Raw genomic sequence first — 27,773 nt, forward strand, 5'->3', positions numbered from 1 at the left:
ATGGGTTTTGTTTATTTTGTGTCATGTCTTTACTATCTTAATAATTAGGTTTTTCAAAGAAATTTCTGGCTTTTGGTTTATATTAACTGTTCAAAAACAAAAGGGACTTGTGATCACAAAACGTGACAAGTAGCAAAGTTCATATATACTTCATAGTATCTTGTTTCGTTCATTTTTATGTCCAAAATAATTGATGAACAAAAGCACAAACTTGCATGCCGATCTTGTTTTGATTTTTACTGTCTTGTTTACATAAACACATATAACGTACCAAATACATCAAGACAAAAAAAAAACACGAATTGAAAGTATGTGTATTTTTAGAAGGCAGAGTCTGACGAATTCAATATGCATACCCCGCCCACCAAATAAAGTAAAACAAACGGTCGTTATTAACTAGTAAATCACATGTATCATAATATCATTGTTTATCATTATTATCTCATGATATTGGACTGACGCTGATTTTCTAAACGTACAAACTATAGTATATTAAACACACAATTTATGTAGACAAATTATGAGAAGTTATGAAAGAAAGCATTTCTATTTTGATGAAGGTAGAAGAATAACAATGTCATCTAAAGAAAAGAAAAAAACATTTCACAATTTTCATATATATATATATGAAAATATAGGAGTAATTCTAAAAGAAACAGTAAATGCTACTTATTTTTTGTTTGACCCCAAAAAAAAAAGAGAGAGAAGTAAATGCTACTATTAGATCGACTAATAACAGATATAACTGTTACAAGTGGGCCTAAGATTGGTCCAAAGTTAGTCGATCAATCTAAATTAGATTTGTGCTTTTCTAAAATTGCTTATATTCTTTTCCGTCAATCTAATGAACGAAATTGATCAATTAGGATGGAAAACGTTATATATTTATATTATAAATCTTTTTACCACATAAGATCATCTTATGGAAGCAAAATTATGTGGCGGACATCTTACATTACGCACATATGACCAAATTTTAGACTTTGCCACATTCATGTAAACACAAAAACCAAGCTCATGACTACGGGATGAAACCCACTAAACCAGTCTTATATTGCTCACTTTATTTTCAAGTTTGGTGACGCTCTACAATAACCTTACTCTCATAATTATGCTGTAACATCGCTTCCAGCATGCAACAAATATGCCTCTTCATTCATGAACCTGTGGGAACACATTATAATGCGCTAAAATCCATCCCAAGGTAGATTGAAGATAGAATATATGGCTTCCAGCTATACCAATCAATTACTACTACTCGTCTTATAGCTTACTAAGTAATCGAATGGCGGGTAATACATTAACGCAGGGATCAACTTCCGCCTATTATGTGTGGACTATATGACAATATCATTTCATGATCATCAAAACGCCAATTCACAATATCCCCCTCAAATACCGAAACCATATATAGTGGTGATTCCTCAACTGTCACTTAAACGTTCTTGATTCTCTACTCCACACTATAATCGAACATTGTTATTGGGGTTTCCTTATTTCTTCGAGTGATATTTTTTGCATCTAGGGATTATAATTGAAACTCATAAGCAAACGGACCAAGCTACTTCTCGTTGAACTATTCAGCAAAAAAAAAAACCAAATTAATAGTATAATTATTTCGGCCAAGTCATCTAAAACCTTTGTCATATTCACTTAATGACAGTGTTCACGTTTAATATATGTTTTTTAAAATATATAATTTGGTCTTTCCCGTTTTGTATACTTCGATGGTTTGATATATAAACGGAACGGAAAGGATTATGTAAATAAACAAGTGAAAAGATTCTGCCGTTCCGACAGCTTTTTAGATTTCAAAAACGCACGCGAGAATCACTTTTTTTTTCATCTTTGCCAACGATAAGAAACTTTACTAAAAAGCCAAAAATAACAAAACAATTTTAAAATAAAATAAAATAAATGAATTCTTCAAAAGACAAACACAAAACATAATACAGATAAAAAAAAAATTCACTGTGTGATGATGAGTTTTTTCAGTATCCTAAGATCACCCGATGTTTCCCATATCCCTAAATTTGGTTAATCAAAAATAAGAGAACCCACAAATTTTACAAATCATGAAATCAAACCTCCCAAGAGACTAACAATAAAAAAAAGCACCCAAACATACAAACACAAAGATGGAAAATTAAAAACTAGGTAGGTACATCATCACACAAAAGAACCAATTAGTTCTTTCTTCTTCTTCTTGAACACATTCATGCGGTTTCTATGCTCTTGCTGAGCTCCTCCAGCTTAATCATCCTCAGCTTCTCGCTTTCTCCAACCAACTGTTCCATCTCCCCAAAAAGAAAAATAACAAACACCATTTATGTATAACAAGCGATGGATTTAAACAAATTTTAGCAAACTTAGTTGAGATCTCGGAACTAACCTCCATGAGTTTGGTTATCAGCTGTACTTTCTCCCTGTTCTTCTCGTTAAATGTATCAAGTGCTTCTTTGTATTCCCTTTCCTGTTTCAATTTCATTACACAAAACTCAATTGCTAAAGTTTAGGGATTCAATTGGTTATACCATAAAGATCAAATCTTTTTGGTGTGTGTGTGTAATACATCAATTCATATAGATTTGTTACCTTCTTTTGAACAGTGGAGCCTAAAGGTTTGAGTTCTTTGTTAACACTATCAATCTTCTTACGAACAACAGAGACTTCTTTCCTCATAGGATCTGCCATAGACTCAAGCTCCTGTATACAAGAGACCCCAACACCAAAAAAATCAATCCTTTGCCCCTTCGGAACACACAACATCAAAACAATAGCCAAATCCTAGATCTTGAAACCCCCAAAACAGAGCAACAACACCAAAAGCATCGAACTTTCTAGAGGACAAGTTAAAAAGACTAAAACTTTAAAAGGAAAACAAACCTCACGAATAGTAGAGAGACGTTTGGTTTCTTGTTCGACCCGACCCAACTGAGCTTGGGTCCGTTCACGAACTTCCATCCTCCTCTTCTCAATCTCATCTTCTTTAGCTCTAAACGCAGAAAGAGCAGAACGAGTCATCTCTTCGTCTTCTCTCGACATATGGCTACTAAAACTCAAACTCCCCGTATGCAGAACCATATCGTTGCTCTGCTGAGGAGGCTGAGACTGAGGAGGAGGAGCTGCTGATTCTTCAACCGTCGAAACAGGTCCGTCGTTGGTTTGACTCTGAGTCATCTTAGGTTTCTTCTCCTCTTCTTTATGGTACTTGCTCTTCTTCTTCTTCTTCCTTAAACCAAAGCAGGAACTCGAATCCTCCTCAGTTGGATTAAGGTGGGGTTCTTCGATTAACCCTATTTTTGCTGATTTGGGGGTTTAGAGAAAGTTTGAAGCTTTTTGGGAAGGAAGGAAGGTGTTTGTTTGTTGTTTTTAATGGCGGAAAGAGACGATTTGCTGTATTCTTCTTTAGTGGGGTGGTGTGTATTTGGTAATAATAAAGCTAATCTCTTCAATTTAATTATAATTCCTTAATTACACCATTTTACCTAATCTTATTCTTTCTAATCATTATTGTCTTCTCTCTGTATTCGTATGTTTTTTTTTTAAATAATACGGTCTTAAGGTTAAGTGGAAAATACATCTTTTTGTCTGTAAAGGAAAAGCAAAAAATGTGCCAATGTATATAAACTATACAAAAATAAGAATTTTGGGCATTGGCGTATTACAATGTTAATGTTACAGACTGTTTTTATTTTATTGGAATAAGCAAAGCTAAGAAAATGACCTAACTGCCAAGTGACAACCATATCCAACCAATCATATGTGCAAACATTTATTGTTCTTTTTTCTTTTTTTTAGCATATAGTACATATAAATTTTATTAGTATCATTGTATAAAGATCTACTATATATATATGAATCTTTAGTCTTATTACAACCAGCAACCAAAATATCCTTTTGACATCGCATTCATCGATTCACGGACAACCAAAAATCCAAAATATCTTTAAAACACTTTGTGTGATTTTGGATTAAATAAATAAAACGTCATAGCTGTAGATGTATAAAGCAAAGAGAGACGACTCATCCATCAAAAATACTCTAATAAGCTTTATACAATAATTTCAAACACTTTCCATCTCATCAAAAAAACCTTTACAAATTAGTCAGGTTTTTAAGGCTAAGACTAAGAGGTCGACGGTAATTTTGAGTCTGTGGTTATGAACTTCTAATTAATATACCGGTTTATCGATGCTAAGTTGCTTTCAAGTTTTTCACTAATATAAGTAGATATTGAAAATTGTATACTCAAGATAAATCATAGGAATTTAAGCGTTTATATTGACCAACATGAAAACGTAATGGAATTTGATACGGATTTATGTAAACAAGATAATCAAGAAGAATCCAAGATGACGAGACAATCATCATTTTTTTATGGCAACGTTTCTCCAATTTATTGGACGACTTTGTTTACTAATTGGGGATCTTTTAATTAATTCTTCATGATTTAAACTTTCATGCATATAGTTTGCCTCGTACGTCGAGAATCAAACTTTCCAATATTTTTTTTATCTACAAAAGTCTTCTTCCTAAATTTGACATAATGAATTGCATGTGAATTATGGCATAAACCAATACGAAGAATACTCAATCAGCAATGTGATTGATTAACATATACTAATATACTACTACATATAAAANAGACATTGTAATCCTTCTTTGATGGCAACGTTTCTCCAATTTATTATTGGACGACTTTGTTTACTTTGGGGATCGTTTGTTTTGTTTTGCTCTCTCTTCTTTTAATTAATTCTTCATGATTTAAACTTTAATGCATATAGTTTGGCTCATACGTCGAGAATCAAAAAAATTCCAATACTTTTTACCTACAAAAGTCTTCTTCCCAAATTTGACAATTAACGATAATCTTTACCTTTCATTTACAAAGGAAAACATAATGAATTGCATGTGAATTATGGCATAAACCAATACGAAGAATACTCAATCAGCAATGTGATTGATTAACATATACTAATATACTACTACATATAAAAAGATGTTGGTGCGTATATGGTGTATATATTTTAACCTATTTGTTCAAAATGATTATCAATATTTAAGTTTTTGTTGAAACTGTTGACAACAAAATAAAAATAAAAAGTGATGATTAGAAAAAAAAAAAAAAAAAACTTGTTTTAAAAAGATTCAAAAATCAATTTCTTGTTCCAAAAACCATAATCATTTTTAATAAATAAAAATATCACAAAACACCCTTTGGTCTGACAGGATTTATTTTTAAGGTTATTATTAAGTTTGTCTAGAAGTCATTGAGAAATTAGTCTTCTGTCCTACCAATTGACTTGACCAAAGCTATTAACGTCCAAAGACTTTTCTTACAAATCAATTGCCCGTCAAATCTACTACTAATATATATTACCCACTATACGGAACTCTTACACGTAACTTTGAATCAATATATTGGGTCCCCGGCAGTTATTATCATATATGGATGATGGAGTATACTCTACTATTTTCGACATTGAGAAGTTATTGAAATGTAGATGGATACTGAAGAATCATTATCATAAAGGTCTTGTGGTTAGATATTGGAGCAACATTACTGATTGATAAATCTCTTAACTATGGAAGTAGTTTCTGCAATTTTTTTGTCAGTAGTCTCCGCTGCTAATACACAAGCCTCATTAATGATGGTCATGTGGGTATAGTTACATGTTTTGGGCCTTAACAAAGGTAAGGTTTTATTGGAAACAATGAGATCAATAGTATTTGTTAAAATTCATGATTTTAAACTTCAGGTATATAATAAAGTCGTGAAGTGGATCAGGTTGGGCTATTTTAGATAGTTAGATGTTTGTCTTCTCAATAAAATAATTAGGAATCGGACAGAAAAAAATTAAAACGGACATATACAAAAAGCCTATAAACAAGTAGTCAACTGGGCTTTTCTACTTAAAGCTAAAATCTCTGTACGTAGGCCCAATTATATTATATGTTTTTTTGGTGTTTGGCAACATATCAAATTGGCTCCTAGACGAGATAAAGAAAACATTTATCTCCTTAATATCATATCATCTGAATCTGAGATTCGGATTCGATATTTGTTTTCTTTGCAACAAAGAGCATTAACCGTCTTAATTCAATTGTTCAGTAGTATTTTAGTATTATTTTAGCAGCTGACGTAAACTAAGTACAAAACTGTACAACGACCAAAGGACATGTTACAGTTCGATGTAAAAGTCCGCATGGAATGTAATTTAATTTTCACCCTCGAACCAATATTCGCATAGGTTAAAAGCCCAAGTAAATGTTCTCTTGAATAAAAAAAACAACACGATGTGATTCGATTTCAAATCCTCAATAAGATATACTATTATGGCTGATCTTAATCTTAATATGAAATCAACTTGTTGTTAGTGTATTGTATATATTGATTAGAATTAGAAAACACATAAATGGAAGGAGAAATTGGCATGACATGCAGGCAAAGTAGTCTTTTACATTGGATTCTTTAAAACAATATTGAAAGATCGCATGTTTGATGCATGTTGACACGTGCGGTCATGCCCTTAGATACCTTGTGTCAACAACAATGTGTTGTATAATGTGTATGTCTGTGTGTCACCAGAAAGATCTATTGTTTCCTTTTTCCTTTTCGTTTCTTTTTCATTCTTCTTCTTCTTCCATGTTACTAAAAATAACACAATGTGTTAGGTAGTAGCCTTCCTTTTCTTTATTACAAATAAGCTAGCCATATGCCTTATCATGTTAATGTTACGCAAAATAACATATTCTTGATACTTTTTTGTAAACAAAGTTATTTACGTATGTTATTATTATTAGTGAGATTAGTGAAGAAGCATAAGAGGAGAGAATAATAAAGCACGTGGGATCACGTGAGGGGCTCGCGTGCCGGCGTGACTTGCCTTTTACTACAAAATTGTTTTCTGTAATAAACAAAAAAATTGGGGACCCCAAGTGGACTGAGGAGGCCTGACCCCCCTCCTTAAGTCCTTATGATGGGTAGTAATTAATATACGTTTCTTTCTAATACAACAAAAACAAAAACAAAACTATACTACTATATATTACTACACAAATATAAATTAAAAATATATAGATTGGGGGGTGTCTGACAGATTTGTGTCAGAGAAACGTATTTTGTCTTCTCATGGACATGTGAACTCTCGCCCTCCTTTGCCTCTTCTTCTTATTCTCTGTCCTTCGCTCTCTCCCTCTCTCTATTTGTATATAGTATTTTCATTTCAGATTTGTTTGTACAAATTAACTCGTTTTATTCTTAATTTAAAGAAGAGAACATTACACCACCAAACCAAAAAGTACGACATGATTTAACTCTCTTCTCTTTGCCGACGTTAACTTTTCCTTTTTCTTACCGAACTTTCTATTTAATAGTAAAACGATTAATATTGATAGTTATATTTATATTATTGTTGGCTCGTTGATAGTTACTACATCAACGATGTGTTTTTTTTACTGTTATGTCAGAAAAGTAGTTATGTAATTAGGAGGGTACGTACGATGGTTTTTTCGTAAGTAAATAAAACATGATCTTGAAAAATGACAAGGAACAAGATATAGTTTTGTGACTATGTAGTAGAGAAATATGTTGACGACCCTTAACTTTTTTTGCTCGCTCGAGTGGGTATAATTTTGGGTCAAAGATCTGCTGGTCAGTAATTTTGATGAGTGGCAATGCAATTTGTAATGTGTCATCCTCTTATTTGCTCCATACTAATTGCAAAAAGGAAATAATGTAAAAGTTAAGCCTAATGAACTTTGAAAAATTGACATTATTTGGGGTGTGTGAGGGATAGATGTGAATAAGATTTTGGAGGGTAAAAAGCAAGAAAATTAGAAGAAAAGAGAGGGTTAAAAGTGAAAAAAAAACAAGAAGTACTATGAGTAGTCAAATCAAAGATGAATCACAGCCAAAGAGAAACCCTCACCACCCACTTGGGTTACTCACTTTTATGCTTTTAACTTCTGAGCTTTCTGACACAGCCCACCTGCTTCTCTTTTCTCATTATTACTTCCCTCTCTCTCTCAACTTCTTTCTCTTCTTACTACCTTTTTTTTACCTCAGCCGACCCGAATGTAAAACCTAAATCAAACCCAAAAAAAAATTGAATTTTACACAAAAATTGAATAGAATACAAAATCAAACCGTTGACAAAAGTAAAGGAAATTATTGGAACCACAATCTTTTAACCAAATTGAACCAGTGGTTTTCAGTCTAGTAAGAAGATATCTATCGAATAAATAACCCATAAAAACCAGGAACAAAGTTGACCATATCATAAAATGTTTCAAATGTTCTATAATTAAAAAAATACATGACTCCTTATAAGACTCTTGAGACATTGTTCTACCGCCATCTCTGAAAGTTCAATTTAGTATATACAATTAGATTTGTTTTCTATAGGTATGACTTATGAGCGGTGTGAAATAATAATAAGAAGAAAAAAAAAGAATTGAGTTAAAATCGTGATTGAGAAGTGATAGTTATATTCTGTTATCACTTAAAGAATAAACATTTTGGTTTCTCAGCCATGAATTTTTACGTCAAAATAATATTGTTTCCCTCAACAGATTCGTTCCACCAAAGAATTCAGCCAATACTTCCCAAATGATATATACCATTTTCGGACTAGATCTTATGGACGTAAGGTACAAAATTTATTAGTCAATAAAGAAAAATAAAGTGGACAGTACATCTATCCACCTAGTGCCCTGTGTGATGAACCTAACGAATTTTACTAATACTAATTTTACTAATCACTCAAAACTTAACATAAAAGTAGTTCGGTTTAATAAACGTAACGTTCTATTCATTAATTAATCATCAAACAAATCACTTGATTAAGCTAATAAATTAAAAAATATTCACAACTCCAAGTAGGCTTTTTATGTGTTGTTTTATCTAATAAACTAATCAAAAGGTAGTAATTTATTATACTAATTGGAGATTTGGTATTTCCAATGCAACAAAAGACAGAAAAACTGCAGGTTAGTATCTCTCCATCTTCATCTTGCAGAGTGGTTCTTTCTGGGTTTTCTGACTTTGCTTTTTTTTTTTTTATAATTTTATTAATACAAACCAATATTTTAATAATCTGAAAGATTAGTGGAAGATTTGTGAACCCCCACATTAATTTTAAGGTTTATACTTTATATAGAGAGTTTAGCCTCTTTTTTTAACTGTATAGTTTCCTTCTCTTCCCCCATCTGTCTTGTCTCATTGTCTTTTTCTTACAAGTCTCTCAAGTGTCCCTAATAAAAACCTCTTTACCCCCTTCTGTGTCCTTTCTCTCTCTCTCTCTTTCTCTCTGCAGAAGAAGCTCAGATACAGAAACTGACTTACAAAGAACAAAGCTTTTCTTTCTTTCTTTTGCTCTTCCTAACCCCAACAAGACTTTCACAGCTATTAAATCAGACCCCTGGAAGACAAAAAAAAAAACCCTGTTATCCCAAAAGTAACTAACAACAACACTTCTCTCTCTCTCTCTCTCTCTCTTCCAATGGATTTGCAACTGAAACAATGGAGAAGCCAGACAGAGTCAGAAGAACAACCTTCTGCAGCTAAGATACCAAAACATGTCTATGACCAGATTCATTCCCAAACTCCAGCTTCTACTGCTCTTCCTCTCTTTGCTCCTGAACCTACCTCTTCTAAACTGTCTCCTGATTCTTCTTCCAGGTTCCCTAGTGAGTTCTCTTTCTTCTCTTCCCCCACTCCCTCATTTCTCTTAATTCATTCTTAGTCTAGTTACTGATATGCTTGTTGGTTTTTGTAGAGATGGGGAGCTTCTTTAGCTGGGCACAGTGGCAAGAACTTGAACTACAAGCACTGATCTACAGGTACATGTTGGCTGGTGCTGCTGTTCCTCAAGAGCTCCTTTTACCAATCAAGAAAAGTCTTGTCCATCTTTCTCCTTCCTATTTTCTTCATCATCCTCTTCAACACCTCCCTCATTACCAACCTGCTTGTGAGTCTCGACAAAGTTTTTTTTTTAAATACTTCATTTATTAAATAAGATAAAGATGCATGATGGGTTTTGTGCCTACTGTGTTGGAGTTGTGTTCCCAAGATCCATACTCTCGATATTAGTAGTATACTAGTATTATCTTGTTCTGCCAATCTTGGAGATCTAAATTAACATTTTGATTAAGTAGAATCTTGTTCTTGTTCTTGATCTGATCTGTGACATGAATGCTATATAAAAAACAGGGTATTTGGGGAGGGCAGCGATGGATCCTGAGCCAGGGAGATGCAGGAGAACGGATGGTAAGAAGTGGAGATGTTCAAGAGACGTCTTCGCTGGCCACAAGTATTGCGAGCGCCACATGCACCGTGGCCGCAACCGTTCAAGAAAGCCTGTGGAAACTACTCCCACCACTGTCAATGCCACCGCCACGTCCATGGCTACCTCAGCAGCAGCCACCGCAACAACAACATCAGCAACAGCAGCTACGTTTGCGTTTGGTGGTGGTGGTGATGAAGTGGTTGGTCAAGGAGGAGGATCGTTCTTCTTCTCTGGCTCTTCCAACTCTTCTTCATCTGAACTTCTCCATCTTAGTCAAAGGTAATTAAAAGAACTGTTTTATTTTACTCTCTTTAGGTCTTGTCTGTTTTAGCAGTTGAACTTGTTGGTCAAAGCATTAAAACACATTTGACTTTTCTTTCTTTAGTTTTAAAGCCAATAAGATTTCTTGGTTGAGACTTTGAGTTTTGGAGACAATTGTTTTTAATAATAGTGATGATGTTCAATTAGAGGATAACAAATACTGATTCTGATACTTTTAAGTCTTAAACTATGAAACTGATGATGATACATAACTTGGGGTTTGTATAATGTTGTGAAGAGAGGGGTAATGTTGGAAATTGAGAGACACATCCTTATCATTTTAGGCTTGGTTTGTTTGTTTGTTTGTTGAATTATGAGTTTGATTTCTTTGTGAAAGTATCTCTCTTTTTATTTTTATTTTTTTTTCTGTTGAGAGTTAATGATAACACTGGATTTGATAGAATCTATTATTTTTGAAGCTGTGTGAGACTTTTCAAACAGAGAAAATAGAAAGAGAGAGAAATAGTGAAATTGTAGGACCTTTAGTGAAAGCTGACCCATATATGTCTCATATCTTGCAGAAAAGTTAAAGCTTTTAGATTCTTCTACACCCACCTCCCCTATCCACACACAACACATGAGATACAAACTCATTAATTATTCTATATCTATTTACTCTTACGTAATCAGTTCTTTTAAAACCCGCATTAAAAGGTGCTTTTAAAGCCTATAATCAACATATAAAGGCTATAATCATGTTGTTTGAAGCCTAAATGTGGATCCTCTTTGACAATTTTTGCTTTATGCTCTGTTTTTATATGAGTTTGGTCTCTTTCAAATCATTGAGATGTGGATTCTCTGTTAACAGTTGTTCGGAGATGAAGCAAGATAGCAACAACATCAACAACAAGAGGCCATACGAGTCCCACAATGGATTCAGCAACAACAGATCTGATGGAGGCCACGTCCTGAGGCCCTTTTTTGATGATTGGCCTCGTTCTTCGCTTCAAGAAGCTGACAACAGTTCAAGTCCCATGAGCTCAGCCACTTGTCTCTCCATCTCCATGCCTGGAAACTCTTCCTCAGACGTCTCTTTGAAGCTGTCCACTGGCAACGAGGAGGAGGCTCGGAGCAACAACAATGGGAGAGACCAACAAAACATGAGCTGGTGGAGCGGTGGAGGGTCTCAACACCACCATCACCACATGGGTGGGCCGTTGGCTGAAGCGCTGAGATCTTCCTCTTCGTCTTCCCCAACCAGTGTTCTTCATCAGCTCGGTGTCTCGACACAAGCCTTTCATTAAACAGTGTCAAAAAAACCAAAACAACATTGCGGTTTTTACTGTTTGTTTTGGGTTTGTATTCAAATTTTCGCTGTATAAAGAGGGGGAGGCTTTTGTTGTCCTCTTCCTTTTTCTTTATGATTTCCCCTGTTTCTGTAACCTTTCTCTCAGCTTTTACTCTCAAAAGATTTATGTTTTTGGAACTTCATATCTATAAATAAGATTTAGGACGAAGCCTATGAAGCTGAGCAAATGTAGAAATGCAACGACTTTTATTTCATTTTTAAGTTATAATGATGCTGCAAGCGAAACCTAAAGAAAATGGAGATCAAACAGTACATCTTTGAAGTACAAAGAAGCTTACATTAGGTACACTCGGATATCCTTTTCTTGCTCCTACACATCTTCGGGTAACAGGCTTATGGGGACAAGAGAAGAACGTTCATCATCCTTTACTGCAGCGTACACTACAGCGGTTCTGCACGGCGCATACACCATGAAGTAGCAAGGCCTATCGTCGTGTCTTCCATCCTGCATAGCAAACTATCAGTTCCTTCGTAATGAGTTGGAGAAAAGAGTTTCTGTTTTCGTTCTTGTTTAGTTCAAGGACTTACAGAGGTGAAAAACTCGGCGGAGTCATCTAGCCGGTTGAAGCCTCCGAATAAAGAGTTATCAGAGTCCAAAACGATTTTGTACTTTCCGGGAACAGAGCAACCGATGCGGTAGTCAGAGTAACTGTTGGTCCAGTGGAAGTTGAAGACGAAGACCAAGTTACCTCTCTCGAATACAATGACTCTGTCTCCTTCATCCTTGCGGGAGATGTACTGGTGCTCTGAAGTCATGAAACCATAGGTCTCCTCGAGATGTTGCATTGCTCGATCAAACTCTTGTAGTCCATGGTATCTAAGATATTCTGCATCTCCCAGATCAAACCTACGTCGGCATTTATCATAACTACCATTATTCCCAGGGATGACTCTGCCATCAGGAAGGTGCTGGTCAGTTCTTGGGAAGTCGATCCACTCTGGGTGTCCAAATTCGTTTCCCATGAAATTGAGGTATCCTTCTCCACCCAATCCCATCGTAATGAGACGGATCATTTTGTGTAAAGCAATCCCACGGTCTACACGCGGGGTGGCCTGTCTATCAACGGCCATGAAATCATACATGTCCTGTACAAGTAATAAACATAAGATTCAGTCGAACAATCTGAATACAATAAGACTTAAGAGTTCAAAGACAGTTAGATGTTTAGTAATTATGTTTCCTGAGTCTTAACAGCAACCAATATTGTACCTTGTCCATTAGCCAGAACGCTATCGTTTTGTCTCCAACAAGGGCTTGATCATGACTCTCCGCATAGACAACACATTTTTCTCCCCACCTCCTGTTGGTAAGCGTGAAAGTTATATCACCAACCTGCCAGTCCTCGTCTCTCTTCCTAGAGAAATTACAACACACCATATCAGTTCAATATGATATAACATCGTCCACTTTCATCTCATTGAAAAGCCAAGACGTCCTGAGGACATACTTGAGAAGCTCAATCCATTTATCTGCCACTGCCATGTGTAGACGGTAGTCAAAACCCACACCACCGTCTTCGACAGGAACGCAAAAAGCTGGCATCCCGCTAACCTGTTACGAAATCAACTGAGAGAGCTGAAGAGAGGTATCACAGACACTTCATATTTACTAAACAAAAGCGTAAATGACTTACATCTTCGCCGACAACAATAGCCTCAGGGTATAGCCCATGAATCATATCGTTCACCAGCATTAGATAGACCACAGCGTCAACATCAGTAGAATAACCAAAGTACTCATTGTAATTCCCAGTAAACTCGACCTGCCACAAAAGCTAGCAGTTAGGTTCCATAAAGCCATATTATTGCATTCACATATTTGTAGGATACTGTAATACATAAAGGATAGTTACTACTAAATATTGACATAAAGCACAAAACTAATCCCATACAAAAAAATACCACCTGCAAGCCATGATGAGTGTACATCATGGAAGTCACACCATCAAATCTGAACCCATCAAACTTGTATTCTTCCAGCCACCACCTCGCGTTGGAAAGAAGATACCTAAGCACCTAAATAGAAAGGAACGAAACGTTAATAATGATACAGACGTAACCACCAACACGGTGGTACACTAAAGGATTTCCCATTAATACTTCAATATTGACTCTACGAAAAGAGACATACTTCCCAGCTTCCATAATTGAAAAGACGAGAATCCCACATCCAATGATAACCCCGCGATCCAGAGTGGAAATATTGACCATCAGTGCCATCAAACATGTTCAGGCCATCCAGTGTGTTTTTTGATGCATGGCTGGTTTTATTTAAGACAATAATGATTATCCAAGAAAAATTCCATATCAACTAAATCACAATAAAATTTAACTAATGTAAGATGATTCTGGAGAAGTGCGTTAACGGGAAGCCAATACCTGTGCACAATATCCATCAGAACAACCAGACCTAGCTCATGAGCTTTGTCTATCAAAGATTTAAGGTCATCAGGTGTTCCAAAGCGGCTGCTAGGTGCGAAAAAATTTGTCACATGATACCTGCATTGCATGTAGCAAAGTAAAATGCCCATTCATCAAGGAGACAAAAGGATTTAGGACTTCAAAGAATCAACAAATGCCTTTTAACAGGTAGGCATTGGATGATAAGTAGGTAGACAATTTATATCTGGAAATGAAGATACCCAAAGCTGGCATAGTAGGAATGCTCTTGAATGGCCATTATCTGAACCGCATTATAGCCTAGCTTTTTTATACGGGGAAGTACATCATCTCTAAAGTTGGCATATGTATTTATCTTTGGTTCCTGCAGATCAAAGATAACAATACCCATTATCATATTGTCAAAAGTGAAAGTCTTCTTGCCATCAAGAACCTGGAACAAAAAAGAGTTTCGAGATTTCCTTTTGGATTCTTATTTTGAAACTATCTTATCTCTAAAGATGATTAAGCCATCAAGTAACGGTGATAGTCGTCTAGTTCAAAAGGATTAGTTCCTAAATCCTCAATGAAATGCCTAGACCAAAATTTCCACTATCCTCAACAAGCAACGAAGTCAAGCACATATGAGAATTGTCATGTCAAATGTAGTTTTAAACTTCTACCTCTGTCAGTTATATTTTGACACTTTGTGATTACCATTCGAAGATAAGAGAAAGAAACATACCGTACTACTCATTCCAACATGTGATTCATATATACGCAGGGATGTGGGTCTCTTTGGACGAGGATGTTTGAACACATATTTATCCTGAAACAATGGAGTACTCTTTAGGCCATCAGCGAAGGAGACATATATTAAACCACATATACACATAGATAATGCTGGAAACCAGTTATGACTTAAATACTAAATATAATGTTTTTCTTGGATGTCTACATCTTAAAAGAGTTTCGATCTTCTCTAGGAAAAAAACAAAACAAGTGAGAATGTATGAGTACTGGTTTGTACCTCCTCAGCAGGGTCATAATATACTCCATTGTATGGGATCTCGCCTGGTGGCTGGACAGAATACTTGATCCAAGCTGGAATAGAGTCTTTAATACCAGTTGGGGTATCCATGCGAATCTACCAATGCCATGACATACGATAGGAGTTACAAAGCTGACAAATTTGCATGTTGTTCCAAAAGGATAAACTATGAACATGTCACCTTCACGCGGGAGCCATGGGGAATTGCTGACGAGCCATCAGCATTATTTGGCAGAAATATTTCCCACACACCAAAGTTGTTCTGCTCAATTTCAGTGATTATATTTTCTTAGATGAGAATTGCAGAAGGAACAGAATAACAATAGAGCAAAGCATGCCGCCAACAAGAATCATTGAAGGTTCTAGTCAGCCGAGATGGAAGATTAAAACAATATATCTCAAAGTAGACTGTAACAGCATACCCGAGTCATTACATCAGCTTTCGCATCCCAATTATTAAAATCTCCAATCAGTGATGCTGCCTGGAAAGGCATAATTCAGTCAAATAACTCTTGTTAGAAAAAACAAGAATCTAGATATTCAATCAAGTGCAGATACATGCATGGAACAAAATACAAAAGACAAAACCGATTGCACAATATCAGGGCACATGAGACCCTTTTACTGATCTATGAGCCCAGGCTGATCATTCATAATTATGCTAAATACAACACCACTTGACCAGATTTGAAATCTGTAACCCCAACAGCCCAAAGAAAAATATTCACCACCACAACAAAAAGCTTGGTATGTTAGCAGTAGGTGTACTTCACATGGTCAATCAGATTTTATGCAGGACTACATGAGTTTTAATCCATGATTTTAGATTTAGTTCTCTTCACAGGCATAAAGGTTGCATTTGATATACACAAGGAAATTCTGAAACTCTAGTGACGAAACAAAAAGAACATAAAATCATTACTACATAGTTGTTAGGTAAAGTATTGAGATGAAACAAACCTTAGCTCCTGGTGCCCATTCCCGGTAAGTGATACCAGTGGCGCTAATAAAGCAGTGAATTATAATTAGCAACTGCAATACCAACTATCTGTAGAGTATCTACTAAACTTTTACCGTGACTATAGTGCTGAAATTGCAATAATTAGAACCGTTAAAGCTATCGAAACAGCACTTGAATATATAATTTATAATGAAGTTTACCTTCGAGTGAAGCCAAATATTTCGTAACCACGAGAAAATGCCTCCAAACCACCTTCATTCTTGTCGATTTCCTCACGCAGTTTTCTGTACTGCCCATATCTGCAACATCATGCTGAGTAATTAGAACTTAATAAAAAAAAAAAAAGTAACACAAGTTTTTAAGCCAGGAGAGGGATGGAAATTTTAGATGACATAAAAAATTTACAAGATCCACCAACAAAAATGAGGGACTTTTACTCTTTGCAAACAAGATAGGAATATATTGTTTACCGGTAATCAAGATGACCACGATGACTGTTCAACATAGGATCAATGTCATATATTTTCTTCCCATCTCCAGGAGGTGGAACCCTCCTCTGACCAACTTCTTGTTCGACAGACGGTGACATCTTTGCAAAATTTTCTTTGCCTCCAGATGTTGAGAGTGCAGAAGTTTGATCTAGTTTCTCTGTTTCCAGAGCTTGTTCAATTTTCGGGGGGTCTACATCGTCGACAACCTGATAATCATCAGGTTAGAACAGTAATGTAATGTTTCTATTCATTTTGTTTTGTAGAAAAGATCACTTTATCCAAACAATCATATGTTCACTGTTTAGTTCTCATTCCCTTTCATTTTTGTTTTCTCAAGATATAATGACTACATTGCACCATTACTTCTACTTCGTTTTGATCCCATGCACAACTTCATCTTGTGATCATACCATTCCAAGGTCAAATGGTGTAGTTAAAATAACCCTGATAAAAGCACAAAACAACCGAGAAGACGACAACAGACCTGAGTATTTTCTACTTGATCAGTGACAGATGAAGAGGTATCACTCTGATGGCCACCGAGCTTCTCAGATGCAGTGGTAGCTAAAGAAGACGAATCAGAATCAGACGGTGGCTTCCGAGCAAAAACCTTCCCTAAATCAATCAATCAGCACAATCGATACCACAAACAAATAGCAAAATCAAATTCACATTTCAATATAACCAAAAAAATTACAACAGTTACAAAAAACAATCATCCAAGCAATTCAACGAAGCAGGATCCAATGAAAAAAAATTGAAATCGACACATTGACTCCATGAAAATCACCAATTTCGAAACCCGTGCCCAGTAGAAGGAGACACACGGAGATAAATGAAAACAAAGGAGATGAGAAGCAAAGTACCAGAAGAAGAAGAACGAGAGTCCTTCCTTAGGGAGAAGGAAACAGCGTTGGTTCTCCTGAGATCTTCATTAAAACTTGGGAGAGAAGAGTTCTTCTTAATCGATGGAAGATTAGGGAAACGTACTCCTGAGATTGTGTAAACCATTTGATTGATGAAAGACAGAGAGAGAGAACTTGGGGAAGAGAGACTGAGAGAGCGAAAAAAAGCTGAGTGAGAGGAATAAAATCTTAATACTAATGAAAGATTAATTAGACTAATTTTATAACTAATAAACGACAAAAATTAAAGTTAAAAAAATCACATGAAGCCTCATTAGGGACGGAGCATAGCGTGCCACGTGTCTTATGTCAGATATTTAAATTGGACCCATCATCAAATTCTTATGTACTGTATTTCTCAAATTCTCAATAATTGCTTTCTTTTAACCTCAAATAAATCAAATCTTAATTAGGAAAATATCTTTATGATTAGGGAAAATATAATATATAAAAACATTTGTGTTTGTCAGACTTCAGACTCGTAAGTTACGGTTTATTCGGTTTAATCGGGTTATTCGGTTCGGTTTATTCGGTTTTTTAAAATTTCGGTTATCTGAAAATTATGCCGAATTGAACCGAATAAAGTTTCGGTTCGGGTTATACGGTACTCGGTTTATTCGGTTCGGTTATTGGATTAAAAATCAATTCCGAAATTAACCGATTGTACTTTTAATTCGGTTAATTCGAACCGAATTAGATGAAAATAACAAAAAATTAAGCTGGATAAACAAAACCTTACCCAACAAAGTAACGGGCCTAGATAACAAAATAATGGGCCTAATAAAAATACTGATAATAGCCTAAATCTAATCTATTGACAAGCCCAAATCCATTATACAATTAGGGTTTCGACAAAAAGGATGAGGTGCCGCTGCGACGGTGACGGTACTGCGACGGCGGACGATAACTGTGCTCAGGAGACTTGTTACCCGCCGTTCGTCTCGCTAGCCATGAGATCTACACCCGACGATGAAGCTTGTGATAAGGAAATCTATACGGGACGAGATCTGTGACCTACAATTATCTAACAACATGTAATCTATCATCATTCCCACTAATATTAGAAGATTCATGACAAAAGAAGAAGAGCTTACCAGACTGGAATTCCCGATTAGGATTTGTACTCGACAAATAAAGAGATAATTATCTACATCAAAATTAAGGTGAAGAGGAGTTGTATGAAGAAGAGACGAGAAGAGGATGATGATGAGTGATTGAAGTTTCTAATTCTCGGCTATTCGCCTTCATGGGTATGAAATTTTCGCAGAGAGAGAGGCATTAGGTCGAAGACGGAGAAGAGAGGAGAAGAAATAAAGGGGATTAGGGTTAATGAGAGTTTTGGGGAAATATATATCTCGGTTAAGAAAAACCGATCGGTTATAGCTCGCCGAACTGAACCGAATCAATAACCGAAGTACCAAAATAATTTCGCCGATCGGTTTGATTCCCCTCTCACATTCGGTGCCGATAACCGAAATTTTCGGTTTTCTCAGTTCGGTTCATTCGGTTTATGCCGATTGCCCAGGCATACTCGTAACCGAAAAAGCCTTTTTTCTTGATTTGGCACCAGTCCAAAACTTTTTACACAAATATCATTTCTGACGAGGGAGTATCAATAGAGAATAAAGAATATACCAAGAAAGAACAAATATTTTTATTACAAAAACATGAGCTTTTTTGGAAATATTTGTATTACAAATATTTTAGGTAATACAAAGCACCAATTTACATGAATTTATTCATAAGGTTTCTTCACCTTTTTTGAAAGTTGAGGAACTTAATACCATAAGCAAAGACAAAGAGAAAAACAAGGATCCATGCTATGTGGACAACGGCTACAACTGGTAAGAAGTCATGTTCAAACCCGAATCCATCTTTGAGCAACGTTTTCAGACTCGTGTCTCCAACGCCACTGATGCGCACTATCGCATCTGTGTCTCCTACTTGAGATGTGATGATTCCGTACAGCGTCCAAGCCACGGGCGATGCCCAGTAGTACCATCTCCACCATATTGGTATTAGCTGCGTCAAAAATTAAAGGTTTTGTTAAGTTTAACTAGTTAGCTCTTCAAAACAGTTCTGTTGATATGTACGTAAGTTTCATTTTACCGGTTTAGGGATGAGGAAACCGGAGAAAAGATTCCAAAGACTCATGAAGAATGACATGCAGATTCCGGCTATTTGATAGTTTGGTGTCAAGGCCACAAGCATCATACCGTATAAGGTGAAGTAAACGAAGCTTGTTAACATGAAGAAGTAAAACCAGAAGAATTTGACAGCAGTCCAGTCGTATCCGATCATCGAGTAAAGGATTATCGTGTATAGTCCAGTTTGTACAATGTTGTACATGATTTCCACTGCTACCTGCACCATTTTTAGATTTCCATATCTTAGGAAAAGTTTCATATAACGTTACTGAAGACAATATTATTAGATACCTGAGAAATTGCATAGGGAATGGCAGAGTACATTCCAGCTGCTTTCTCACGGTAAAACACCGTTCGCTCAATGGCAATCGCAGGTTGAACTGTTGAAGCGTTGGTTCCACCGAGGAACATTACAGCAGCGTACATGGCTCCAAAGAAATTATTCAGGTCTTGCTCTTTCTCTCTGTTTTGGTTTTTGGATTAGGAAATTTTGATAATATGAATAGACTAATAATAAAAAAGAGAAAAGAATGGCTTACATTTTGGTTCCTGTTTGCCAGAAAATTAGACCAAACATGAAACCAATGACTATTGTCATGAGAAACCGAATGGCATTATACTGAGGATATCTCCAGCTTGACCAAAACTGTTTCCAGAAGCAAGCCTTCATTTGAGTAGCAAACGGTTGCGCGTACTTGGATTGGAAGTAGAGATCATTAGATCCCGGTGGTGGAGTACTAAGCTCTTTGATGAGTTCCTGATTTCTCCTGAGTATAAATAACATCACGTTCATGTTAGATAAGACAGTGTAATAAACTCTGGTTTAGTAGTAGCATTTTTCTTAAACGTACTGATAAAGAGAGGAGTTGGTGAATATTTGAGCAAAGTCCACGCTCAGTTGTGTCTCCATTGAAGGACTAGTGACGTCAAGCATCCACGTCGCAGGATTGTATCCGTCTGTGATCTTCGGGACCCCTTCAATAGCCTGCAAGTAAGGTTCTAGATACAGTTACTTCCATTGATAGATATTACAAATTCATATGACCAAGAGATTGGAAAGAAAACCAATGAATCACCTCGAAGTACTCAACGAGTTTTTGTGAGTGATGTCCTAGACTTCCATCATATATAACTTGGCCTCCTCGTTTCATCAACAAAAGCTGCATTAAACCAAATTTTTTTTGTAAGTTTATTCTGGTTTTGGGAACTCAAAAGTGGATTTTTGGAGGCATACCTCATCGAAGGATTCAAAAATATCGATGCTAGGCTGATGAATTGTACAAACTACAGTTCTTCCTGTATCAACGGTATTTCTAACAGTACGCATAACGATGGCGGCAGCTCTTGCATCAAGACCAGATGTTGGCTCGTCCATGAATATTATTGAAGGGTTAGCTACCAATTCAACTGCAATAGTAAGCCTTTTCCTCTGTTCTGTTGAAAGACCATCTACTCCAGGAAGACCAACTATAGAGTTTCTAAGGGGTTCGAGCTCAACCAACTCCATCACTTCTTCAACAAACATCTATTCAAGCACATAGACAGGAGAAAGAGGTTATCAGTTTCATGCAAGTGATTATGACAAAACAATTGAACGTTATGCATAGTAACACTTACCTCTCGAGTTTTCACATCTATATCAGCGGAAAGACGAAGCCATGCTGAGTAAATGAGGGATTCATAAACGGTAACATGTGGAGAATGGATATCATTTTGTTCACAGTAACCAGTGACTCTAGCAAATGTTGCTTGGTTCTTTGGGTAACCAGATATGCTAATACTCCCTTCGATGTAGCCTCCTGTTTTCCTGCCGGCCAGGACATCCATTAAGGTTGTCTTACCCGCACCACTGACACCGACCAATGCTGTCAGTACGCCTGGTCTGAAAGCTCCATCAACGTCTCTTAGTAACTGGAGGCGGTCGCCTTCAATTCCTTGAGCCTTCATTTCCTGCAAGAGTTAAAGAGAACATTGAATGGAACTTAAGGTGCATTTGTAAAAGTGATACACATAATTGGTAAATATGATACACAATTACTTACTTTAGGCATATCAACGTAGTAGTTCACATGACTAAATGCAAGAGAGAGCGGTTGAAAAGGTAAAACCATTCCTCTCTTCGTTGAAGTACTAGTGAGTTCCACTACAAAATTAGTGGAGTCAGAATAATTAAAACGAAAAGATAGCTACAGAATCCAAGAGGTAAAAGATTTCACCTTCTGTTCCTCTGTTACTCCCTTTCTGTTTGTCTTTACCCTCTTCCACAACTGTAGCTTTGGAGTCACCGAGAGCTACAGATATATTTTCAAGATCTTGTCAACAAAAACATTATTCTAGTTCAAACTTATATTTAACTTAAAAGTTAATAAAATAAGAGCACTTACGGTTCAAATACGNAAGCACATAGACAGGAGAAAGAGGTTATCAGTTTCATGCAAGTGATTATGACAAAACAATTGAACGTTATGCATAGTAACACTTACCTCTCGAGTTTTCACATCTATATCAGCGGAAAGACGAAGCCATGCTGAGTAAATGAGGGATTCATAAACGGTAACATGTGGAGAATGGATATCATTTTGTTCACAGTAACCAGTGACTCTAGCAAATGTTGCTTGGTTCTTTGGGTAACCAGATATGCTAATACTCCCTTCGATGTAGCCTCCTGTTTTCCTGCCGGCCAGGACATCCATTAAGGTTGTCTTACCCGCACCACTGACACCGACCAATGCTGTCAGTACGCCTGGTCTGAAAGCTCCATCAACGTCTCTTAGTAACTGGAGGCGGTCGCCTTCAATTCCTTGAGCCTTCATTTCCTGCAAGAGTTAAAGAGAACATTGAATGGAACTTAAGGTGCATTTGTAAAAGTGATACACATAATTGGTAAATATGATACACAATTACTTACTTTAGGCATATCAACGTAGTAGTTCACATGACTAAATGCAAGAGAGAGCGGTTGAAAAGGTAAAACCATTCCTCTCTTCGTTGAAGTACTAGTGAGTTCCACTACAAAATTAGTGGAGTCAGAATAATTAAAACGAAAAGATAGCTACAGAATCCAAGAGGTAAAAGATTTCACCTTCTGTTCCTCTGTTACTCCCTTTCTGTTTGTCTTTACCCTCTTCCACAACTGTAGCTTTGGAGTCACCGAGAGCTACAGATATATTTTCAAGATCTTGTCAACAAAAACATTATTCTAGTTCAAACTTATATTTAACTTAAAAGTTAATAAAATAAGAGCACTTACGGTTCAAATACGTCAAGGCTAAGATGTACAAGACATTGAACAACACAGAAAATCCAAGTAACGCTCCGATACATATCCAAAACCAATATGGCTCTGTAAAGAAGCCTCGGCTCTTCAGCAAGACTTCTCCAACTGTTTTCGCGTCAATGCGTGTATCACTGTTTGGCTGGATCATGTAAACATAACAGATTTTGAATCACAATTGACAAATATAAGTTGACCAGATAAGGACATACAGTGTAAACTTACAGTGTCCCATCGCTCATCAAGAAATTCATTCATAACTAATGCAGTCTGTCCATACATCATAGGTGATATATAATAGGCCCAAGTCATCCATGATGGGATGTCATCTGTGAAGAAAAAAAATAAAATATATGTTTTACTTAACAATCCCATATATAAAGAAGCCAAAAGCTATATCAAGGAACACAAATCACTTATATCAAAAAGTTTTATATGATATGTATTATTTAAGGACTTCAACTGTGTCCACTCAACTCTCTTACTATCTGATTGAACATTTTTTTTCTTTGCGTTAAAAAGGATCATCTCTGCTTACCTTTAGCAACAATGAAGCCTCCAAGAACAAATACGACTAGCAATGACAAGGTCCCGACTGAGGTTGCGACTACTTCTGTTCTTCCAAGGGCACCAAGGAATCTAAACAAAGAAAGGGCCATCTGATTCACACTAAAGTATGCCAATAACTGACGGAAGAACCTAATGGCAAAAGTTTAGTTAGTCCAAAGGGAATGCAAATAGAAGAAAAATAAAGAAGTGTAGCTTTATTAGCACTAGAAGCTAGCAAAATTACCTGGAAGCAGAAGGAGCAAAACCAATAGTGTAGTATGTAAGAACGATCCATATTACTGATTCAATAAGAGATAATGGAATCTTCAGAAGAAAAGCTGGTAAAGCAAAAGCCCATGGAGGATAGAACAAGAAGTCCCTTTGCTTAAAGAAAACTGGAAGCCTCATCACTGTGAATGCTAGTTCAGCCATTCCATTAAACATTAGATTAAGCAAACTGAAAAAGAGTGCACCATAAAACTTCTGACCATCCTGCACCGTACCAACATGCATTTCTGTCCTAAAAAAGACCGACATGGCAATCAAAGACATGAAGGTAATCTGAACGGTCTTGAACACATAAACAAAGGAGTTGCGTTTCATAAGCAGCCATTCTCTATCAAAGCATGCCTTGAACAGCTCCTTGTTTGATATACCATACTTTTGTGTCACTAGTGCAGCAGGATGGGTTTTAGCTTTGTCATAAGGAACCCTGAATTCTGAAGCAAGTTGTTGCCCAGTGTGAAAAGAATTGAAACCGCTTGAAAAATCAGTTACAGACACATAGCTGTAAGGTTGTTCTCTCCTGTTCCAATACTGTTCCTGGTCCTTCTTAGACGTAACTTCTTGCAAAAAGTCTGCAACACCTTTTCTTTCAGGACACTGGAAACCCATGTACTCAAAGAACTCAAGAACTTTGTCCCGGGCCCCTTGGTAGACAACCNCTAGTTCAGCCATTCCATTAAACATTAGATTGAGCAAACTGAAAAAGAGTGCACCATAAAACTTCTGACCATCCTGCACCGTACCAACATGCATTTCTGTCCTAAAAAAGACCGACATGGCAATCAAAGACATGAAGGTAATCTGAACGGTCTTGAACACATAAACAAAGGAGTTGCGTTTCATAAGCAGCCATTCTCTATCAAAGCATGCCTTGAACAGCTCCTTGTTTGATATACCATACTTTTGTGTCACTAGTGCAGCAGGATGGGTTTTAGCTTTGTCATAAGGAACCCTGAATTCTGAAGCAAGTTGTTGCCCAGTGTGAAAAGAATTGAAACCGCTTGAAAAATCAGTTACAGACACATAGCTGTAAGGTTGTTCTCTCCTGTTCCAATACTGTTCCTGGTCCTTCTTAGACGTAACTTCTTGCAAAAAGTCTGCAACACCTTTTCTTTCAGGACACTGGAAACCCATGTACTCAAAGAACTCAAGAACTTTGTCCCGGGCCCCTTGGTAGACAACCTGACCCTCTGAGAGCAGGATAATGTCGTCGAAAAGCTCAAATGTCTCGGGAGCAGGCTGTAGAAGCGAAATAACCATGGTGACATCCGCGATATGAACTAACTGCCTCATGAACTTGCAGATTTGGAATGTTGTGGAACTATCCAACCCTGTTGATATTTCATCCATGAACAGAGCTGTGGCCGGTCCAACCAACATCTCTCCTGCTCAGTTTAGACGAGAGTCAGTGGAGTTTAACAACACATATGCACTGTTATTGTAATGTAAACATATGCAAAACTCACAAGTTTTTACCTGTTGTTAAACGCTTCTTCTGTCCACCAGAAATACCTCGTCTCATCGCATCTCCAGCAAGTGTGTCAGCACACATGTCTAGACCAAGTATCTGTCATGTGCCATTAACCAATGATAAGCTTAAATGTTGTTTGTTAGAAAGAGAGACTAAAGCACACAATCGATACCTTAAGAACGTAGTCTGTAACCAGACTAGTTTCTTGCCCTGCTATTGCAATGGATTTCATGAATGCATCAATCTCAGGGTCTGGCTTTATTCCAGCTTCTTTTTCCCTCCTTGAGAGCTCAGTAAGCAGCTGGTACCGAGTCCCAACCCCTAGACACCTCCCCGAAAAATCCAGTGTCTCTCTCACTGTCATCTCTCCAAAGTGAAGGTCATGCTGACTAATGTATGCACAAGTCTTTTGAGGAACAAATTCGCTAAACTCGTGACCGCAGTAAGTTATCTTCCCAGACATCTGTTTTTCGTAGAACCAGAAATGTTAACTCAACCAGGATCTTTTAAGAGGACATAAGTAAACATATCTAAAAATAGAAAACAAACCTGGAGGGTGTCATCAAGCTTCCCAGCCAAAGCTTGTAACAAAGTTGTTTTCCCTGAACTTGGTGGACCAAGTAATAAGGTCATCCTGAAAATGTTACTCATAGTCACATATATTATTAGCCTTCCATCTAAAGGTATCCGAGATATAATATAGCAAAAGACCATTGTTATACGTTCACTTTAATTACCTTGATGGTTTGATAATGCCACTGATAGATTTAAGTATCTGAATCTTCTTCTTCTTAGATGGAAGGAGGTGAAATAATCCAAGAATGCTCTAATTTAACAAATAACCAAAAAAACTTTTAGTAAGCAAAATTTCGACAACAACAACCACAACATGTGAAAGTTACCCCAGTCATGAGTTTTTCATACAATTTTTACATTCACACACATAAAGTTTGACATTTTATATATATGTATTTTTAGACAAACAAGACTACATCCTGAAATAACCGGATATCCTAATACGGCGCATGTCTGATGCCAAGCCATAAAAAGTACTAGTAAATTTAGGTATATATATATATTTTTTGGGTAAATATGTTAATATCATTAGAAAAAGAAGATGAAGAAGTATTACACGTTACCTATAAAGAAAGCAACCTTGGCAAAAAACAAAAAACAAGATTAGAATAAGTTTTGGAAAAGATTAGGTATTTTTTTATTTTATGAAACTTTTTAGATCTCATTTTCCCAACGACATCATCGAAGAGGACAAGATACCACACATAAAGAAAAACAACCCAAAACGAACCTCGATGGTATTCAAAGTGACGTTGAAGAGAGTAGGAAGAGCTCTGCTTGCACTACGAACATCTCCCTCAACTGAAACATTCTCATACCTTACTTCAATCTTCGGTACTTCAATTCCCACTCTGTTTTTTTTTTTCCGCCAAATCAAAAAATTAAAATCAAAATAACAAAATAGAAAGTAAAAAAAGACAAAAGACAAAAAGTGTTTAGTTTATGTCTGAAAAAGAACCTGTCAGTTCTTTCTCTCAATCTCCGGAGAAACTTTTCGTTATCTTCTTCGACGAACTTCAAAATCATATCCATAAGATGCTTCTTCTCTTTAGGAGAAAGATTCGTCAGGTCAACTTCTTCAAGTCCAACCTTACCGTTGACCATCGTCTGCGGCAGCATACCTTTCCTTAAACGATCGTAAGTTGGTAACCTCTCCAACGCCGCCCACCGGAGCTCCACTTCATCTTCTTCTCTCCGTTCGCTCCGACCAAAAACGTCGTCCGTCGGGGAAGCGAACACCTCTCTGAAGCTTCTTGAAGCAGCTTCGGCTAAACTCCGGTGACTTGTTGAGGCTAAACTCGCACCTCTCCCGCTCATTGTTCGGACAAGATCCTCCTCTCGTCCTTGCATCGTCAACGGTTTATGGAAGTCGAGATTTGAATCTCAGGTAGAACCGTTTCCGGCGACCATTTAAAGGAGAGAGAGAGAGAGAGTGAAAGTTTGTAGGTGAGAAGAATGGGAAGAAGAAGAGGCCGGGTAAGCCTCCCAGTGACAAATATTTGTTTTTAATTTTTGCACTTAATAATTGAAATTTGTCTGTTTTGTTTTGTCTAATGAATTTAGGGATAAAATATTCAAAACATCTTAACGTATCATATTTCATTATTTATGATCACATGATTCTCGTTGATTTGATATTAATTTATTTTTCAATTGATCTAGTGGGATCTAAATCTAATATATTAAAATATAACTTAAGATATATGTCTCGCATTCACCCTCAAATTTAGATTTAGTATTTATTGTTTTACTCTTAATAAAA

General features: G+C 36.5%; 4 protein-coding genes across 6 annotated transcripts; 1 reads left to right on the forward strand and 3 right to left on the reverse strand.

Annotated features, from left to right (window-relative positions):
- On the reverse strand, positions 1,905-3,430 carry LOC104785883 (probable DNA double-strand break repair Rad50 ATPase). 2 transcript variants are annotated; one of them, XM_010511170.2, is made up of 4 exons: positions 2,887-3,430; positions 2,596-2,706; positions 2,393-2,473; positions 1,905-2,297 (listed from the first exon to the last, which is right to left on the reverse strand). In XM_010511170.2, exons 1-4 carry the CDS (start codon positions 3,178-3,180, stop codon positions 2,217-2,219), a joined length of 567 nt encoding a protein of 188 aa, XP_010509472.1. In that variant the 5' UTR covers positions 3,181-3,430; the 3' UTR covers positions 1,905-2,216. The 2 variants fall into 2 exon arrangements, with proteins under 2 accessions (XP_010509472.1, XP_010509474.1); XM_010511172.1 differs by having other exon boundaries at positions 1,905-2,288; positions 2,887-3,429.
- On the forward strand, positions 9,213-12,044 carry LOC104785884 (growth-regulating factor 3). Its single transcript, XM_010511173.2, has 4 exons — positions 9,213-9,693; positions 9,783-9,974; positions 10,217-10,571; positions 11,422-12,044. The coding sequence occupies exons 1-4, from the start codon at positions 9,507-9,509 to the stop codon at positions 11,855-11,857; spliced, it is 1,170 nt and encodes a 389-aa protein (XP_010509475.1). The 5' UTR covers positions 9,213-9,506; the 3' UTR covers positions 11,858-12,044.
- LOC104785885 (1,4-alpha-glucan-branching enzyme 2-1, chloroplastic/amyloplastic) lies at positions 12,090-17,895 on the reverse strand. The gene is made up of 18 exons (XM_010511174.2): positions 17,671-17,895; positions 17,289-17,419; positions 16,784-17,010; positions 16,514-16,612; positions 16,313-16,355; positions 15,775-15,834; positions 15,534-15,614; positions 15,332-15,448; positions 15,047-15,130; positions 14,565-14,686; positions 14,302-14,421; positions 14,054-14,183; positions 13,828-13,938; positions 13,557-13,685; positions 13,371-13,474; positions 13,133-13,277; positions 12,451-13,008; positions 12,090-12,367 (listed from the first exon to the last, which is right to left on the reverse strand). Exons 1-18 carry the CDS (start codon positions 17,813-17,815, stop codon positions 12,233-12,235), a joined length of 2,541 nt encoding a protein of 846 aa, XP_010509476.1. The 5' UTR covers positions 17,816-17,895; the 3' UTR covers positions 12,090-12,232.
- LOC104785887 (ABC transporter G family member 34-like) lies at positions 19,346-27,506 on the reverse strand. 2 transcript variants are annotated; one of them, XM_019245741.1, is made up of 21 exons: positions 26,970-27,506; positions 26,742-26,862; positions 26,173-26,261; positions 25,985-26,069; positions 25,608-25,898; positions 25,441-25,531; positions 25,095-25,349; positions 23,924-24,569; positions 23,669-23,829; positions 23,356-23,459; positions 23,107-23,272; positions 22,939-23,013; positions 22,765-22,865; positions 22,340-22,672; positions 21,091-21,381; positions 20,933-21,016; positions 20,708-20,841; positions 20,396-20,623; positions 20,148-20,319; positions 19,819-20,073; positions 19,346-19,731 (listed from the first exon to the last, which is right to left on the reverse strand). In XM_019245741.1, the coding sequence occupies exons 1-21, from the start codon at positions 27,359-27,361 to the stop codon at positions 19,462-19,464; spliced, it is 4,344 nt and encodes a 1,447-aa protein (XP_019101286.1). In that variant the 5' UTR covers positions 27,362-27,506; the 3' UTR covers positions 19,346-19,461. The 2 variants fall into 2 exon arrangements, with proteins under 2 accessions (XP_019101286.1, XP_010509477.1); XM_010511175.2 differs by having other exon boundaries at positions 23,924-24,545; positions 25,071-25,349.

This window comes from Camelina sativa, chromosome 5 (assembly GCF_000633955.1).
Source record: "Camelina sativa cultivar DH55 chromosome 5, Cs, whole genome shotgun sequence".
In the NCBI taxonomy this organism is placed as follows: Eukaryota; Viridiplantae; Streptophyta; class Magnoliopsida; order Brassicales; family Brassicaceae; genus Camelina; species Camelina sativa.